At 44.6% G+C, this 20,188-nt stretch overlaps 1 protein-coding gene across 1 annotated transcript; it reads right to left on the reverse strand.

The window, feature by feature from the left end:
* Positions 1 to 655: 655 nt before the first annotated feature.
* arhgef7a (Rho guanine nucleotide exchange factor (GEF) 7a) lies at positions 656 to 19,455 on the reverse strand. Its single transcript, XM_080019570.1, has 18 exons — positions 19,329 to 19,455; positions 18,751 to 18,949; positions 18,269 to 18,357; positions 16,050 to 16,144; positions 15,710 to 15,805; positions 12,459 to 12,581; positions 11,407 to 11,545; positions 11,111 to 11,170; positions 10,869 to 11,015; positions 10,377 to 10,463; positions 10,199 to 10,277; positions 9,962 to 10,101; positions 9,340 to 9,561; positions 9,145 to 9,238; positions 6,113 to 6,202; positions 2,276 to 2,375; positions 1,737 to 1,791; positions 656 to 1,584 (listed from the first exon to the last, which is right to left on the reverse strand). Exons 2-18 carry the CDS (start codon positions 18,944 to 18,946, stop codon positions 1,462 to 1,464), a joined length of 1,935 nt encoding a protein of 644 aa, XP_079875696.1. The 5' UTR covers positions 18,947 to 18,949; positions 19,329 to 19,455; the 3' UTR covers positions 656 to 1,461.
* Between the last annotated feature and the right edge of the window lie 733 nt (positions 19,456 to 20,188).

Here is a 20,188-nt window from a genome sequence, read left to right on the forward strand (position 1 = left end):
CTGTTGTGTCCTCGCGGGAATATTCAACGTGAGAGACAATGGGCGACGCTTCTCCCCGCTGATGAGTGGACAAGGTGAGAGTCACGGGGGAAACAAAAAGGTTATAAAAAAAAAAAAAAAAAAAAAAAATGTTAAAAAGCATATCAGGATCATCAGGGCGCACAATGGCTTTCAATAGGCCTGTCAGTACGATAAGAGGGAGCATATTTGTGCGCATATATATACAGTGTACACACACACACACACACACGCCACCTCAATTTCTTCTCAGAAGAGTAGATGTCAAAGTCATTGTTATATTGATTATAACCTCTGAGGCTCTAACCCCGTGTATGATGTCTCATGATAACAGTGTTTTCACAAGGGTCTCATTACCCTTCATGCGTCATCAAGTCCGGTTTTCCGGGAACAGCGGCCCCAATTTTTTTATTTTTTTATTTTTTTAAGATCCCAGCCAGCGAGACGTATTTCGGCTGTGCTCTTTCTACCCCCGCCATTCAGAGTTCCCCCAATAAACTTCCCATACAATTTCACCAATGGTAAAAGGGCAGCCGGACTACGCTTCTTTTCTGTTTTGGGCTGGTTTCCTTCGGGGTGTTCCAAGTGAAAAGAGATGATATCAGACTGTCAGCAGCACACCACTTAAGACCCGGTCTCCTAAAAAACTGATTTATTTCTCCCAAAGGGCAAAGGCTCGTCTTTCAGCATTATTTACATCATACAGCACAAATGTGTTATCTGTACAGTTCCCTCGGGGGACATCCAATAATAAAAACGGAGGGTCACACGTGTGGCCGAGCCATACAAAGGCCGGCACAAAAAGAACAGGAATACAAACAAAACAAAACATAAAAAAAGAGACAAACTTTCCTGGCTCAAGCCTAAATAGGCAAGACCCGGGTCAGGAATGTGGCCCATAAGATCAGTCGGTTTATAAAATATTAAATAATACAATAATAGAGGTTGTGAAATGTTGGGCTTCCAGTTGAGGCTTTTCGGGTCCTGTTTGACCAAGTACCATAAACGTACCGTTTGAGAATGTATAGTTTTGTCATCTGTAACCAGAGTGAGGTCAATGATCTCCCCAGCTTGGGATCTCACCTATCTTCCTATGTGCTTAAGGAATGTCGACAAGGGTGTTTCTGGTTTGATGAAACCCTTCCTCTTCGCCCCCATCCATCACGAGCCACACACACACACACACACACACACACACACACACACACACACACACACACACACACACACACACACACACACACACACACACACACACACACACACACACACACACACACACACACACACACACACACACACACAGTTCAATCAGCGTCTTTCTGGTTAGAATGCGCACACACACTGCAGGTGGTCGTGATGCATGTACACGCTCTTGGGTTTTTTTGTCTCCCGCCCGGAAAACGCACGCACGCACGCACAGCTTCAGGTGACGAGGCAGCCTCATAAGTTGGTCTCATCCCATGTGGGGTCGTTCATGCTCTTCAGCACCTTCCGCACAACCTTCTCCAGATCCTTCCGCGCCTTCTGCTCTTCCTCCAGCGATCTCTTCATCTTCTTGTTGTCCTGTTAGAGAACGCAATCAAGTCACAAACGGCGTTGGGCAAACGCAGCTTTCAGTGGAGGAAAATAGCAAAGTACCACCAACTCAACCCCGTTAATTGCTGTCGGTATGACTGGCCGTCATAAGACGTCAAACAAACACCACAAACGTTCACCTGTTTCAGCTCCTGGACTTCGTCCCTCAGAGCGTACACCACATCAACCAGGCTTCTTTAAGGAGGAAAACCAAAAGGGAAAGGCTTTACTTGCACGAACGAACAGACACAAACAGACACACACACACATATCTCAAATGCTGAAAGTCAGAGGTTCACAATGTGGGGTCCGGGGACTCACTAGGGATCCTTCAAGAGGTTCAGGGGCTTCCCCAGCACAATGATTAATAGTTCAACAATGAAATGAAAATGTACACTGACTGTTTTGGTCAAAGTTTCAGACCGGTATGAAGGTCTGGAATAATTAATATATAACAATAAAAATCGTATCAAATGGGGTGGCTTAATGTGTATGAAAGTGAAGGCCCTTAACATGGGGGAGGGGAAAAAAAGAAAAAAAAAAGGTTGAGAATCACTGCTGTAATTGACCCCAGAGCAGTTGGTTTTCCCCACAAACTGTCCACGCGAAGGCGGGCGCACACACGGGACATTCAAGTAACCATAGCAGAGGGAAGCGGCAAGGGGCTTGTTACTCTTACTTCTCTTCCACGGCAGTTTGCCCATTACGGCCGGGATCGTCCACCACAACCTTATCCTCTCCGGGGATGATTACCTGTAGTCCCGTGTCCCTCCGTGGCCCTGTTCCAAAACAGAAGAGTTCCCACAGATTGATACATGGCTTGGTCTCCCCACCGGGATTAAGACGACTCACTACCCAATCCACGTCTCCGACGACCGGAGACGGGGAGAACGGGGGGAGGACTGGGGAGAGGCAGCGTGTTAGTCATGCTCAAGACAGGCTCACCGAGGGAGACGTGAAGTACAGAGGAAGCGGGAAAAGTCGTGGAAAGACACGTCACAGGAAAAACAGAGACATTCCACCAAGTGGTACAACGGCCAAACAATTCGGGTCATGCAATAAAACAAAATAAAACCCACGCCCACGCTTTATTACTGCAAACACAAACTGATGTGCAGCACTGATAAACCACCAGAATTCCAGCGTCTACCAAATAAACGATTTATTCAAATGTCAATACAGCGTTTGGGACTTCAGTAGAGTGGAACAAATGCGATGCCGGCGCCAGTCGCACGTAAGACATGGGTCACATGTGTGAGTTGGACACGGCATCAGAGCACACAGAGGACAATATTGGTCAAGGACAAAGCAGTCCGTTCACCCTGCCCGTCCGCCGCTTTGACGCTACTCGGCTTCTTGGGGAAACGTTCACACCAGGGGCTTTTCTCCCAAAACACTGCAGCATTTTTTTTGCCCCCGAATAGAATCCTATGGAAACTACTTCAAAAGTTGAAGACACACACAAATCTGCCATCCAATCACAACAAAGTAAAAGGCTGACGGTTTGCCAACAAGGAAGATGGAGATAACCGATAAAGTCCCCATTGAAAGGTTACGGTGCTGTAGACAATGTCACGTGGGCCACTCTGGGGGACTTGGGGGTGAGAAAAGCACCTGGTGTGAGCGCACTCTTGAACCACAGAATACACCTGTCACAATGTATAGCACATGACATGAGGACAGTCAGATTCTTAGCTTAAATACATATAGAATGTCTCTTAAGATTTTTTTTTCTCCAATGACAACTTCATATTTACAGAGGGAGACTATGTGCTTTTTTGCTTTTTTTAAACATTTTAAATCCACCCCGACAGCAATGTGACTTTGAATGAGCATTTCACATTGAAATTATACTGTATAATTACTTCCTTTTTTTTTTGTTTTGTTTTTTTCAAACGCTCCCAGAACACTGAAGGTTGCATTTACACTACAAATTAGCAATTACTTTGACAGAAACACTGAATACTTAAGTCTTCCTTTTTAGGACTATATAATACACACTCTAGGCAGACAAGAAAAAGCCCCCACCCCGCCCCACCCCCCATCGAACCAGTACACAGTTGTGCAAAATAATTTGAACACTTTCTGTTTTAGTTTCAGTGTAAACCTGGATACAGTTCAATGTAAAGAAAACTCAGTTTTATTCCAGGGTTCATTTGAACTTATTTTGTAAACATTGACATACAGAATAAAATATCGAGCCTGTACAAAATAATAAATAAGGTGAAGAAACCATTTCAGACATATGTCAAATAACATGGACGCCGTATATTCCGCATACCACCGACGTACTTAAGAGCAGATACGATTCTGAAATGAAGGAAAAAATCCCATGGTGACTGGAAAAATACTTCTTCATAAAAATAGTTATCACTGACAGGGAAAGAATGGGAAGCTCTGCATGACGGCGGAACTAAAGCCTTGTCCGTCCTGTAGCATTACCGTAGGAGCCATTCTGCTTCATGGAGAGGCTGCTTTAACTGTTACACTCCCATTTGAAATCTCCATGATGCTACCGTAAACCTATAGAACCAAAGCAATCAAATATTAAGCCTCCATGCCATATTCAACCCTTTTGTGCATTAAGAACAGCATCTGGTTTTCAGTACATCTGTGGACCCTGACTCCAAATCTATAGATTTCTCCTTTTTAGTGCTTTGAAAATTGAAATGTTTCTGAGGCCATTAGTCCATCGGCTTAACAGCCAGACAGGCAGAACCTGGCAGGATCTAACGTAATTGGGCTTGAAAATAAAGAAATTCACAAATCTAAACAACACAAGACACACCCTAAATGCATGACTTCTGTTCAGTCACTTTCAGCACTGACTGGTGAGATCTCTGTGTGAGAACAACTGCCTCTTCCGGTACCAAGAAAAAAAAAAATGCTTTGGCCTTGTAAAATTAAATATATATAAAAAAAAAAAAACCATGTGATGGAAAAAAATATAAGAAAATGCAATAATAGAAAAAAGTATAAATTACAATAAGTTTTGCATACTGCTAAAAAGTTTTAGCAGCAGAGGCAATTGTGTTGTGGCAATTTTGTGTGTGTGTTGAGTGTGTGTGTGGGCCCTTCTGTGTTTCAGTGTGTACCTGTGCTATACTGAGTAGATGTACTCTAAAACACACATACTGGAGAGAAGCAGTACATGGTATTTAAACTCCATCCTGAAACACATCTGAATATCAGACAGGAAAAAAGCTTGGTCCCCATCTTTCCCTCCCTCCCCTTTAATCCCGAGATATATTTCACCCCCAGTACTCCCTGCTAAAAGTCCCCACATTCAAGGTCAAACAAGGGGAGTGGGCACATTCAAGATAAATTAACAAATATCACTAAACACATACTGCATGACAACTACGGAAAGAGAGGAGGCACGTATAAGGGGAAGTGGTCAAGGCAACAGGGAAACACTTATCAAAACATATTCAATCAGTCAAAGATAAATAAAAATAAAAACAATAAGTTAAGAAACAAAAACATGAACAAATATAGAACAGAAAATAAATTACATAAATAAGTCAAACAAAGAAAACAAAAAAACAGAACAATTTAAGATCTAGCTTCTCTGAATACACTGAAGGTTAAGAGGTAAGCGTGCTGCGCGTGGCGTTAAGGCGCAGCACGGCGGTGCTTTGTCGGCCAGAGGTCTACTTTAGTTCTGGTGAGAGATGCAGCTCTTACGCGACACTGAGCCCATCCTGTAACTGTGGGTGGTCCAGATGGAGTCATAGTCAGAGTCCTCCGAGAGGTCAGAGGTCACCTCCGGCCGCGACATGCTGCTGCGGCGGCCCAGAGAGTCGCCGCAGGACCGGTCCACGTCGGCCAGCACGTGGTTGTGCATCAGGTCGGTGCCCTGCCAGGCTGCTCGGTGTGGGGGGCGGGAGGATTGGGGGAGCAGTGGGGATAGGTAGGTGGGTGGGTTTTACGGTATGGGTAGAAAGTGGCAGGATGAGGGTAGGGGAGCGGGAAAGTGTGTGTGTGTGTGTGTGTGTGTGTGTGTGTGTGTGTGTGTGTGTGTGTGTGCGTGCGTGCGTGCGCAGGACGAGGGTAAAACGTGTAATAACAAAAGAAAAAAAAAAAAAATATCGAACAAAAACCATCACAAATGACAGATGCAGGATGGGGAGGATGGATCCATAACCATAGCAACCAGGACAAAATAAAGAGCGCAAACAGAAGAAAAGAAATGAAGGGAAAATAAAAACACATGATTGGAAAAAAGAAAAACAGAAAAGGTCAAGGCAAAAGAAAGTGATGCCAACGTATGAGGAGTGAAAGAGAGAGAAGGGGAAACACCGTTAGGTAAGAACACCAGTGTTAAAGAAAGGCACTGAATGACAGAATGTCACACAACAACTCCTGTATATGTGGTTGTGTGTGTGTGTGTGTGTGTGTGTGTGTGTGTGTGTGTGTGTGTGTGTGTGTGTGTGTGTGTGTGTGTGTGTGTGTGTGTGTGTGTGTGTGTGTGTGTGTGTGTGTGTGTGTGTACACAGAGGGCTTGCAGTCTTACTGGAGTTGAGAGTCTGCCGTGTTTTGGCGCTGGTGCAGTAGGCCTCGATGACTTTAAGAATCTGGGCGTCCTCCTCCAGAGCAGCCGTACCTGGGAAGAGTTACGGACATGAGGTTAGTAAAAGTAATCCTCCCTACAAAAAAAGCTCCACTAAATATAAACAATGTGAGAAGAGCGATGAGGGATTTTCATCGATCATTCAGAACGAGAGTTACATGCAGTCGAGAATTTTATATCAACAAAGTCACATGTGACCCCTGGTGCCTATGTGCCGCCCCTTTATAATCACATGGGACCCGGGGCTCTGTTGCTAAGGAATCTTCTTGCCAAGGTTCCAAGTGACAGAGAACTCTGGCAATCATCCAAAAATGACAGAACCGTAGTTATGTTCGTAACTCTCATTCTATTTTTTCTTACTGACCACCAGAGGCAGTGTTTCACACTGATACCCACAAGGTCATGAGCATCCACCACCCCTCACCTAATCTGTTGATGGCCCTGGTAGAACCGCCACTCCTATGGCACTGGAGTGGCGACATTGACCCGGTAGTATCTGGCGAACATGCACCGGGATGCACTTAGAGGAGGCCGTCCGGCCAGGCCTGGGTCAGAGCATCCTGGCCTAGAGGACTGGTCCACTCCATCAAGGAGAACCAGCGGGGGCAGTAGGCTGAGGACGCTTAACGCAAAAAGGTTCATCTCTGCCTTGCCGTACCGATGCCATATCTCCTCCTCCACCTCTGGATGTAGTCGCCATCCTGTTTCTGGCGCAACAGGAAATCCGCTGCCCCGTTCTGTGCCCCCGGGAGGTGCAATGCCCTGAGACTCAAAAAGCGAGGGAAGGCCCACGTCAGGAGCTGCTGTGAAATCCGAAGAGAGAAGTCGGAAATCGTACCCCCCTGGTGGTTTATCTGGAACACTGTAGAGGTGTTGTCCGTCCTGCCCTCAAGACATGGAGGCATTTGAGAGCCAAGAACACTGCCCATAGCTTGAGGATATTTATTTGCTCTGACCTCTGAGGGCCGTCCCATACACCTCGATCGGCTCTATGCTGCCAGACAGCTCCCTAGCCTGAAGCCTGGCCTTGACGCGTCCGTGGTGACCACCTCCTGATGAGAGGGGCTTGAGCCCAAGATGATGCCTGCCGACAGACAGGCCCTTCCCCTCCAGGGCTGCAAGGCTGAGAGGCAGTCTTCAGTCATCTTCATACTTCTGGCCCTGTGCCACCTGGGGTCCAGCTGAAGGCCATTCAGCCAGATGGAAGGGGCGCAGCGAGAGGAGATCCAAGCGTATCACTGCTGCTGCCGCCAGCATGCCCACAAGTAGAGACCGAAAGGCTGAGAAGTGACCCTCTGAAAGTTGAGGATGAGACAGAGTATGCCCTCTACCCGCTGAGAGTCCAGGAGGATGCCTATGAAAGTTACCCTTTGGCTGGGTGTAATTGAGCTCTTCTCTGCATTGACCGTGAGGCCCGGATCAGGCATATGGACGGGCAAAAGTGACGTGTCTAGGACTGCACACCCCCAGGACGGGGCACAGATTAACCAGTCATCGAGGTAGGGGAGAACCCTTACCCCACGGCTCTTTATGAGCGACAGGGCAGCTCCCACACAACTTGTGAAGACCCTCGGGGCTAAGGAAAACCCAAAGGGGAGCACTCGGAACTGGTAAGCCTGAACTTTGAAGGCGAACCGTAGGAATTTCCTGTGATGTGGTGCGATCGGAACATGGAAGTAAGCATCTTTCAGGTGGATGATCGTAATCAAATTGCCTGGGGAGATGGCCCGCAGTTCGTCCGCCGTGCGTAGCATATGAAATGGCAAGACCTTCAAGAATTGGTTGAGCCTTCTCAAATTGATGATCGGGCGAAACCCGCCATCCTTCTTCCTGATTAGGAAATAAACTGAATAAAATCCATCAATCTGTGCGGGTTAACCGACGGCGCCTTCCCCAGGAGGACAGAAATCTCCTGGCTGAGGGCTAGCGAGCTTCTTGGAACTCTGACCGTTGTCCTTTTGATGCCGTTTAAGCCTGGGGGCCAACGTTGGAACTGGAGGGTGCACCCCTTGGACATGGTCTCTTTTATCCAAATGTCCGATCCCTCCAGTAATCGAGGCCAGGATGGATGCCTGAAAGGACTGGCGCCCCGGGGGCATAGCGACGCTGGTTTGGCGGCTTAGGCTGTGGTCACGTCCCCTGAGGGTTCTCTGCTGCCTAGCGGCAGGCCTCAGTTCACCTCTCAAGCCTGAAAACTGATATCTGGTCTGGCTCGCCTGCACTGTACATTCCAGAGCCTGCTGTGCTGCATGGCCAAACAGCTGGCCGGGGACCACTGGGAGGGTGGGGAGTCTTCACCTACAAGCCTCGGAAAGAGGGGACTGCACGGGCCAGACCTGTCGGCGAGCCAGGGTTAGTGTAGACATGAGCCTGCCAAGCTCCCCCGCCATGAAAGCAAAGGCCCGCAGTGATGCGTCACTGACGCTCAGTACTGAGGCGTCCTCGCCTGACATCTGTAGCCTCTGGGACAAAGCAAGCATGAGGTGAGACAGGGAGTTTCCCATGCGGCCCACGCGAGCAGCTGTGTCATATGACCTGGTAATAAGGTCATCAATGATGCGGCATTGAGCCCGAGGGCAAGGGGTGTCGATCAGCGGGGCCATGGTGGGCTCTACCGCTGGCATGTGATCCAGCCCATAGACGCTGGCTTCCTGCATGTTTGCCAAGGCCCTGCTACCACTAGAATAGCGGGAAACGGACCCCGGGGTCCGCCCAACACCTTTTGTAGCTCCCCAATGTAGTCTGGAGACTTTGCCTTCAATTTGTTTCCGCTCCACAGAACACAAAAGATCTATTTAACACAAATAGAGTCAGTGTGACGTAAATTAAAATGAATGAAGAAATAAATAAACAAACAAATAAATAAACAAACAAACAAACAATGACAAACACACCATAACCCCACTCCCCTTCATTTTTTAAAAATCATTAAATCTAATCTAATAAAGTGTTACGAGTTATGATTTGAAACATACTCTTCCTCAAGGCAAACTCCTCTTCAGACTGCTTCCTCTCAGGCTTCCGCTTGGGGAGGAGCTTCTTCACACTCTTTGGACTTTTACTTAGATCCTGCACCAGGAAAAACGAAAACAAATTTTCTCTTTATTAGAAAAACTGACATACTGTGTGATTATTAAATGTCTGAACTGGGTGCGGCCCCGGTCGCCGACCTCCTTGTAGCAGAGTGCCGCCGAGGGCCGCAGCGGGGGCGCGGGCCGCAGGCAGCTCAGGCTCCAGGGTTTGGGGGTGTTGGGGGGCTCTAGCGGGCCCCACATCATTGTGCTGTGGGAGGTTCCGTGCGAGGAGGGGTGAGGCAGGGTGTGGTAGGCCGGGGCCACCGTCATGGCTCTGCTCTCGGCGTGCCGAGACGGAGTCAGGGGGTGGGACGGGAGCTGGGGAAGGAGAGGATATCGTAGAGCGGAAATTCTCAACCTTTTTCACATGAAGGACCGTCACTTTGATGCGCATTAGGCCACGGAACCCATCTGATAAGGATTTCGTCTTTGATTGATAGATATGATTTAGTCCAAACAACCATACCTGTCTATACTATAGTTAGGGCGATAACAGGAAAGCTATGACCAAAATTGTCATTACTGCACATTCTCTCATGGCACGAACAAATAATAGTGAAGTTTAATGATTAATCATTTTGCTTTAGAACTCCTAGTGCCTCTTGATGGACCCATGGGGTTCCCGGACGCCATGTTGAGAACCACTGTAGCAGAAGATACAGAACAGGCCATAACTAACCTCTTCTTGCTTGTTGGTGTGTGCTGGTTGATTACTCACGGTGTGAGAGGGGACAGTGAGAGGCTTGTGGCTCGGGGCTGTGGCCATGGTGTGTTTGGTCTGTCTGGTCAGGTGCTCCACCCAGTCCTGGAGGTCCTGTTGGTGGTTGCACACCACCTGAATGCGCTCGAACATTGTACCTGCAACCACAGAGGGGTTACGTGTTACAGACGGAGTACTGGTAGGAAGGTGGAAAAGGCAGGCGGCAACCCTGCGCGTGTTGGCCGAGCACTTTACCGTTGAGCTCAAAAGCGTTTTTATGGGCCTCACAGTCCTCCAGTCTGGTCACCGTCATACCGGTCAGTGGCAGTTTGCCCTGCGGATATAAACCAACATCAGATAAGCTACAACAACACGGAACAGGATTCTGTACCAGTGCAGAATGAACATGTATGTAGATGGCGATTGGTCAGACCTGGAATATAAACCCGCTCATCCTAGGACTAGCAGACAGCATCAGGAGGATGTGTGGGAAGAGCATGAGGTAGCGCTCACTCTTCTCCTACGGGGGGGTGGGGCAGGAAAGTTAGCATTTTACGTACATGTTTGTAGGTCTTGTGGTGATATAATGGTTGTAGGTCTTGTGGTGTAATAATGGTTTTAAGTCTTGTGGTGTAATAAGGGTCGTGTACAACAGGAAGCAGTAATGAGTCACAAAGGAATAATTCATACAGAGATGCCACGATCAGGGTTCCAGCCTGGAGGCTGTGTCCAGTTATTGAGGGACTGTCAAATTTGTCAAAGTCAAAGTGTCAAAGTGAAATTACATTTCACTGCATATATGTATGGAAGTATGTATATGTATGTGACAAATAAAAATCTTGAATCTTGTCGTCATAATCAAGAATCTTTCCTTGAGGACACACTCACTCACATGTGTTGGGTCAAATGAATGTGCTGCTCGTACCTCTGCCCCAGGACTGTGGACCATTGCCTGGCTCATGTAGAGCACCGAGCCCAAGGTCCGGATGTCGTCTCCCTCCCACAACCGGATCGTCTCCGTAAGGATCTGGAGCTCCAGCTCCTTGCGCTTCCGCACCTCCTGGCACTGAGCCTGAAACGGACGAAACGGATCCATTTCAGGGATTATTTCATTTCATTTAGGTCTCTGCGGCTGCATAGGAAGCCTGGGGGGTGTGTGTGACTCACAGAGAGGCTTTTGAACGACACCATGCACTTCTGAATGTCCGGCCTGTCGGGATGGATCTCCTTCGAGGGGAGAAAAACAGCAATGTTTTTAATTAATTCAATCATTTACGTATATGAACAAAAAAGGGGTTTTACAATAAAAAAGAATTTATTATCCGTATGATAGGGAAAACGACACGATAGCAACACATCCCGATGATATAAACCCAAAACTCATCAATTATTGTCAAATATTAAACTGACACTAATGACTTATGTTGAATAATTATTTATTGCCCAGGCCTACGTGCACAAACCTCCATGTGCCTCTCCAGCTCCTTCAGCAAGGTGGGGTATTTGTCCAGCCTCATGAAGGGTTTGCTGAGGCCTGTGGTCAGGGTGAGAATCCCAGGGGAAACTGCACCTCGGCCCTCCATGAACTCCCCCAGCACTTCACTGCATGTAGGAGAGAGAGAAGTAGGGCTGCAACGGATCACAAAACTAACGGTTCGGATCGTATCACGGTTTTGATCGTATCACGGTTTTGAGTCACGGATCGGACCAGCAATAAATAAATAAATAAATAAATAAATAAATAGATCGATAGATAGATAGATAGATGATAAATGGAAGGGGGACAAAATATAACTTTGCTTTCCATTTATTCTGTAAAACAGATACAGCAAGAAACTTTTGCCAATGGGCTTAAATGAAAACAACATTTGAGATGTCCATTGTTTAGCTAAAATCTTAAAATATATAAAATATTCAATACTGAATTATTAAACTAAAGTGCAATATAAGGCATGTATGATAACTTCTTCCTTTAAACATGGTAGTGAGTGAAAAAATGTGACTAGATCCGCTCCCAGTAACTGAATTTAATTTGAGTAACAGTATCATGTTCAATTTCTCATGTTTGTGACAATCTAAATCTCATGAAAATCGGTTCAGAATTAAGCGAGGCACAGTCATTGTTGTAGAGAAGTCTGCATCTCTCAATACACCATTTCATTCCATTTCAGATTTGAACATTTTTTTCAGCACTAACCCTAACCTATCGAGTCTTGTTTGTGATGTAAAAACTTGTTCTTCAATAAGTAACTCAGTCCAGTCACATTAAATCATTATAAATAATGTTTTTTGTAATGGAATAAATATAAACAAAATATATCCCACAATTTTATGGATAAAGGAAATGCTGTGGAGCTGTAAGATTCGGCTCTTTTCAGTGAGCCGGATCATTCGGCTCACTGAAAAGAGACAAACTTTTCAAAACTACTGCAAGTGTCTCCTCTCCTCCGCCCACTGCGTCTGTGTCCGCTCTGTACGTTCTTGATATGAACACAGGCAGACATTTGGGGATTACCTGTGCTGTGTGAGCATGTTTACTGCCGAAGGGTGGTTGGAGCAGTAACCCGTGTACAGGGCCTTCATCTGGGGCATGAGATTCAGAAAGAAACCGCCCACCCTTTGCTGGCTTTCTGGCAACCTGGCAACAAGAAAGAGTGAGAGTGTTCAACACAAAAAAAACCAAACACCTGCACTACAACAACGGTCGTGAAAATACTTGTTCTATAAAGACTAGAGCTTAGAGTATTTGAGTTGGGTATTACAAGTCTAGACCTGCCAACCTTGGGAAAATATTTTGAGCACCACAACAGTGTAACAGGGAGTCTCCGTGGTGTTTGAGTTACTGTAGATAAATAACTCCACCAGTTATTCACACCGTAGCGTCTCTTAAGGAGCCTAGCCACATCGTATGCGAGCTACTACAGCTAAATATATACAGTATACTAACTTATCTCATTAGGATATATCCCTTGAAATGCATCATCTTGTAAAGTTACCACTCATGTTTACCAACTAGGGATGCACTGATTGTAGTTTTCTTGGACGATTCCTGATTTTTTTATTATTTTTTTTAATCCAACCTGCCGATGCCAATTTCCATTCGATTGTATGTTCATAATAAAACACTGACTATTGAATAACTTTTACATTGTCATCTGATCACTTGAGTTTATATCCCTGATCGGAAAAAAATACAATTGGGGACTATCCGCTGTACATCAACGACAAATACATCACGTTGATCTGATCACGCTACACATACGGACTACTGCTTTCATTTTCACTTACCACAATAGTGAGATTGCTGACTTTGACACTGTGTTTATTATGGTTCATTATTCACTATGGACCAATAATACAGCATAGAACGGTCGCTGAGTTCCAATAAAATAGAATATGCAGAATAATGCAACCTGTAACTCCCACTGAGTTTTAGTCTTAAGTCTTTCACTTTTAAGTGTAAATATAACTTCCTATTATATCTATATGGTACTTGCCATTCCAAAATAAATTGCAGTCATTGCAAAAAAAAAAAGTAATAATAATAAATGACAGACTCTTCTCACTCTCGTTCACTTGGAAGTCCTCCTTCGCTCAGTGTGCGTTAAACCAACTGAATCAAATGGAACAACTCGTTTTACTGAGTGACTCGTCAAAGAAACGAGTCTCAAGAAAGAGTCGAACCTTTCAATCTGCGCTGGTGCACTCGGAACAAGCAGAGCAGACGCTGTAGTGACAGTGATAGATACTCAATCTGCACAATTTTGGAATATTGTCAGGCGATAGATAAATAATTTATCTTCTTCGTTCCCCCCCCAAACAGCGGCATTTCAACAGAGCAGAGTACATGAACACAGTATCGGGCTGGTAAATTTCTCTATTATCAATGTTTTATATGTTAACATTACGGTCACATTTTTGTGCTTATTACATCCCCACTTCCCATTTTACCTCAGCAATGCAGTGTTACACCTCGATGAACAATAAAGTACCGCTGTGCTGCGTATCAGTGGATGTTGAGTGACAGAGGGGGGTGGTTACAGAACCACAGGTCGTAGCATCTGGTCCAATCCAAGGGATGTAGTTAAATACCGAATGTACAGTAGGTAAATGTATAGTATTGGATTGTATTGATTGATTTACAGTTTTTCGTATTTAAATCACAATAACTATATATATATATATATATATATATATATATATATAGTTTGTTTGTTTGTTTTTTGTGTAGTTTCAGCTGGCATTTCATACCTGCGTATTTGACCCAGAACTGCATGGTTGGTACACAAAATGCGTGCAGGTAGGCTGGCCTGCAAGTCATATAGCAGGCCTTATTAACTAGCCCACAGGCCGGACATGGCCCTTTAAAAAAATAAAAATAAATGTATGGCCTGCAAGAGGATGCCCGCGCTCGGGTTAGTTTTCCGAGTTCCAATTGAACACAGCATTCAGATCGACCCTCAGACATGACCCGCTCTGCACTTGAGTCACTCAAGCTCCCCTTGCATGCTGGGCTGGTGGGCCACAGAGAAACTCGCGCAAAATTGCCAGTTCCAGAGCGAATAGCCTCACAAGTACAAGGACCAGCCGCAACACGTAATAAACAATTGTGTTTATTGTGAAACTAAATAGTTAGTGTGTAGTTAGGGTGATGGATACTGTTGTACTATATTCATATTTTTTCCTCTACATTTGTGGATATGAACCCATCAGAAAAGCACCTCATATCTCCTTGGTTTTAAAGATGCAACTTTTGGCACTTCTGTATCAAGCCTTATTACCAGAATTTTTCTACTTTTTTGAATGGACAGGCTGATGTCTGGAAGTGATTATAATGGTATAATTAAAGTGTGCGAAAATGGATGTGCGTGACTAGTATATTCCATGTAGAAATCTATTAACTTTACTGTAACTACAGTTTTCTTTGTGGCCCACGAGGCACCAGTATATGTATACGACAAATATCTTGAATCTTGAATCTTGATTTTCCTATTTGGCCCCCTTGCTATTGAAGTTGAATAGCCCTGTCATATAGTACTGAAAGTGGATGACAAGGTAATAAAGAAAAATGTATTTTTTTCCCTTAATTGCTGCTGTTATTATTGGATTGTAAAATGTCACAAAAGTCAAAGAATAAAAGGCTTTTGCTAGAAAGCCCATGATATGCCCATCCATTATCCATCTAACTTAAGAGTTCTTTAAATGACAGTAATCCTTTATCCCCGCAGTTACTTACTTGGTGTAGCAAAAATGGGTTGTTAAATGGAAGCGGTTTCTCCTCATGAAAATTTGTCTTCATTTAAAAAAAATAATAATTTGCAAATATTAATGAAAATGTAAGTTAAAAAAAGTAAATGTCAATGCTACTGAGAACATTACTGCCACTTACTTTCCAGCGCTTATGTAATCAGAACATCATTATAGTGGCCACTATCAGGTCAATGCCAAAACTCGACTGTACTACTTTTTCTACAGTAAGGATCGGAGCCACTTTAACTTGAGTAATGAATGTTTTTTGGTTGGACTTTTACTGGGTTTTGTATTGATTACCTAAATGTAGAAACGATCGTCACTGTAGAAAACGATCACGACATACAGGAGTGCTATTAAGTATTTAAAAGGAAGACTTCATTTACGAACAACAAATAAACACTGGGTTGTAGTACCCGGGTCAACCACTAGATGTCTCTACGATCACTATGAAACAGTGAGGTGACCGTGGCAGTGTGCAGAGGCAGAGTATTCTAGTTTTGGGGAGGGACTCACTTGGTGCACTCCTCTAGTGATTGGACGAGCATCTGCTGGAAGGTGCTGATCTCCTCCAGGTTTCCCAAAATCAGAGCCACATCTAAGCTGCTCAGTCTGCAGGAAAACGGAGAAGAAATACAGAAACAGCCAGGAAAAGAGAAGAAAATAAATAAGGCTGAAATCCGTAACCTTTTAACCCCCATTAAGGAGGCTTGTGTGCTCTGTTTCTCAAGTTTTTTAACAATAACATTTCTCCCGCTCAATATCGAATCAAGAAAATGTTGTACAACATTTACATAAATTAAGTGTTGTGGCTTTATGGACTTGATGTCCCAAAGAACGCAGAACTGAATCTTACCTGTCGGTGCTCTGGAGAGAACGCAGGTAGTTGGTCAGGAGGCTCTGGAGGTCCTTGGAATACTCAGTTTCTGTTTCAAGAATGTTCTGCAAAACCTACAATGGCAAGTGAATACGGTTAGGGATACATGCGTCTACCCCTCGGTGGGTTAATGCCGTTGCACAAGACACAATTTCATTCTAAAGAACTTTCATGAACTTTGCCTGCAAAATTTGCGATGTATTTACACAATGGCTGTTTAGCCTACATATTATTCAACCTCAGCCTACACATTTAGTCAACAATTAAGAACCTTTGAGGCTGTTTCTTTTTCTCTATTTAACAAACCCCACAGGGCAGAAAAAACAGTAGCTGATTCATCTTTAACCTCACAAAGATCAAAATATTTGCTTCCATTTCAAGGATTGTTAAGCAAATAGGGTTCCACTACCATTATCCATAGTTAGATTGCAAACTACACTCAACACCCAATGTGAATACACCAACTCAACATATAATCCAGTCTTGCATTAGAGAAAATTTGTTTCGGGATAACCTTCTTTCTTCTGATTGGAAAAAAAAAATGCATATCAAAGGTTAAATGATAAAGAAACTGGATTTTCTTTATTATGTAACCTTTGATATGCCTTTTGGAGATAATTCTCTAACACCCTGATTGAGCCCGGTATCCAATAGCCACCCAGTACAGCTGCCGCCTGCCTGGATCAACTAAGTGTCCTCATTGTGAAGTGAACACATCTTGGACCACCTTGGAAAGTAATAGGACACAAAAGATACAAACCAGGACCACTGAGTCCCACTCTTCATTGGTACTACAGAGTTCCAACAGAGTTCCAAACTTTGGAATCAAACTAGAACTGTTCACAGGGAGCATCATGTCATTTCCATGAACAAGCAGCTACATACCAGACTAAGACAACCCAACAACTCCTTTTCGTGGTTTTGTAGTGAACACAACAGTAAACAAGCAGATTCTCTGCTTTCAACTGTGTGTCAGTAGCTATACCGTTTTTACACCAAAATTAGCCATTGACCCCGGTTTAAAAAAAAATAGGTGATTGACACCTTTCCCATTGCCAAGAGAAATGCCGTCTTTTTTCTGGTGCGTGACGTCACGTTCAACGTCACGGACACGTCGGAAAAGGGCCGTGTTATGGTTCCAGTGTGATTGGAAAAAAAAAACTAGGGGAGACAGCAACTTAAACAAACAACATAAAACTGGAAAACTTGATGATGACAAATGCCGGATGTTAGCGGGTGTTACCAGGTTTTTTCTTTTGGCACAGTGGGAATGGGGTATTAGAGAAAAGCGCTTCCACGTCTCAGCATGACAGTGCCCTGACCCTGTTGATGGGCTTGGTGTGGAAGAACTTGACTGGCCTGCGCAGACCCCCGACCTCAACCACATCAGACACCCTTGAAAAGTCAAAAGGCAGAGTGCGGAAATCCCTGCAGAAAGGTTCCAACATCTATTGGAAAGCCTCAGAAGAGACAAGGCTGCTATAGCAACAGGGGGCACGTCTGTGTTGATGCCAATTTTGAATGAGAGGTTTGTCGAGTATGCCTCAATACCTTTGATGTATTGTACATATAGAAAATTTAGGCTCTGCAATCAGCTATTGTATATTTTCCACAATCCAACAATCCAACATCATATTTGGAATATAAAACAAGTATTTAATCTAAAAGTGCAACCACATACAGTATATGATTCATTGATTTCCAAGAAGGATAATCCAAAATGTATTTGAATTTTTGCCTTTTTTCTGAATTGAATTAATCATAGCCGGAGTAGGAAAAGATGGATGAACAGGAAGTTGTAACCTCTGTGGAGCTAACGCTGATTGTATTTGTTCGGCAGCATTTGTTATTTTGTCAAGGTTAAACTTAGCCAGGAACCCGAGAGACTTGATGACGTAAGAAACCAACTAGGATCCATCTTGTTCCACGATGAATTAACTCGCAGGGCATCGCTCTCTCTATTAAACCCGGAGCATAAACAGAAGTTGAGCACAAAGAGACAAACTGGCACCAAACTGGGGCATGGTTTGGTGCAGTAAATCACCACAGGCCAATAACATCACAGCCAGTGTACTCTTTAAAAGCACTCAGAACACAGCCGGAACACTAAAACCAGGAGGGAGGACAGAGAAGTAAGAACAAGAAAGACTTGAGGCCAAACAAGCGGCCTCAAAACAGCAGTGAGCCGTGGCACTTACCAGGTTGTAATAGGTCTTGCTGATTGCTGTGGTGTCAAAGCCTTTTGGGGGGCTCTTGAGGGTCCCCGATTTGGGCGAAACTTGCTTGTCTGAGAGTGAAGACAAAAGGTTATTAATAATAATAATAATAATAATAATAATAATAATAATAATAATAATAATAATAATAATAATAATAATAAATAATATGAGGCCATGAAATACAGAATACATACAGACAAGTTTACTTTGTACTGCATGAAAAAACAAGATAATGGCACCTATTACTGTGTGTTTTCAGATGTCCAGGTCATAATAGACAAATGGTCTTTGACATTCGAACATTTTAAACATGAATTTCCTATAATAATTTAAGGCAGATAAATACAAATTATTCTGATATCAAATCAATAGTCAACATTTAAGCTGCTACTAGACCAACCCTGGCACTGCATACTTCTGACAATAAAAGACATTTTTTTCAAATTGGTTACTGCACCCACCACAGCCTTTGACATCGCGGACATAGTTACTTGGGAACCAGCCCGTCTTGCCGTTGAGCATGCCCTCCCACCAGCCGCCCTCCTCCTGGCGGGTCACGTTGATGATGTCACCCTTGTTGAAAGTGAGCTCATCCTCGTTGGTCTGCTGGAAGTTGAAGCGTGCCTTCACCAGCTGCTGCCCGCTGTTCTCCGACATGTCCTGAGCAAAAGGAAGCGCAAGGAAGGGAAAAATCGGAGAAAATGTAAAAAGAAAACAAAAACAAAAAAACATTGGGACCCCAGGAGACAAATGCCAAGGTAATGAGCAGCAGAGAGAAGAAATCTTTAGGGCTCCCCAAAAGGGAACGAATATATCTTGACATATGAGTCTCCTCCTGTAAAATGTTTCTGTGATGCAAAGAAAAGCATTAAAAAGCCTAAATGGCCCTTTTAAAAAGTACATGATAGGGCTGGGCGATATATTGTTATAATATAGATATCAAAACGAAATCCCTTGTTCTACACTGGAAGACTCCAATCCCGATAAGGCCACAATGAATTTGAAGTTTGCTCCACTTGAATGCTGCCAAGAGTCTTACCAGACTCCGGAACTGGAACTGGTTCTGCAGTAGCTTGGACGACCGGCTGATTGAAGACTGAGAAGGACAGAGACTCAAAGGACTTGATGCGGTGGGCGGAGGAGTGACGCGCACACACGGAGTCGCTGCCAACGCCGATATCTGAGGAGGTGAAATGACAAAGAATACCCAAATCAAGTGCCCCGTAATCACCACCCACCTGACCGGGCGGGGGGGGGGGGGGGGTGCACTGCCCGCATTTTGGACTCACCAGCGGTGACTTTGTTCAGAGCGACCAGACTGGTCAGCACCTTCGAGAAGTTGAGTCCCAGCAGCAGGTCACTGGCCTCAAAGGGCTAAGCGAGGCGGGGGAGAAAACAAAAACACAGACAGACAGACAGACAGACAGACAGACAGACAGACAGACAGACAGACAGACAGACAGACAGACAGACAGACAGACAGACAGACAGACAGACAGACAGACAGACAGACAGACAGACAGACAGACAGAGAGAGAGAGAGAGAGAGAGAGAGAGAGAGAGAGAGAGAGAGAGAGAGAGTCAGCGCGTACGCCAAAAAGACATTGGCAAGCACATTTCCTCTTGAAAAAAAATCATTACCAATTCCCATGCGTTGCCGAGGCCCCTGTCATCGCCCGGCCGCGCTGCCAGCACCGAGCAACTGATCGATAATTCTTGTTATCTCGACTGAAGCGGTGGGCGAACACATTGATAGTTCAACGGGCACGCGGATCTATTGAGGTTACCAAAACAGCTACAAACAGACAGAATGCATTTACAGCCCAGCGCCTCGATACAAACTCATCCTGGGTACAAATCATAGCGGATACGGAGATATGCTATTGACTCCAAAAAAAC

This window comes from Zeus faber (genome assembly GCF_960531495.2).
Source record: "Zeus faber genome assembly, chromosome: 18".
In the NCBI taxonomy this organism is placed as follows: Eukaryota; Metazoa; Chordata; class Actinopteri; order Zeiformes; family Zeidae; genus Zeus; species Zeus faber.

Excerpts from the sequence above, each read along its gene's own strand:
- arhgef7a (XM_080019570.1), bottom strand. The coding sequence starts at position 18,946 with ATGTCGGAGAACAGCGGGCAGCAGCTGGTGAAGGCACGCTTCAACTTC. Across the intron at positions 11,171-11,406 it reads AGCTGGAGAGGCACATGGAG|GAGATCCATCCCGACAGGCC; the intron begins GTTTGTGCACGT and ends CTCCCCTCGAAG. Across the intron at positions 10,464-10,868 it reads TCCACAGTCCTGGGGCAGAG|GAGAAGAGTGAGCGCTACCT; the intron begins GTACGAGCAGCA and ends ACCCCCCCGTAG.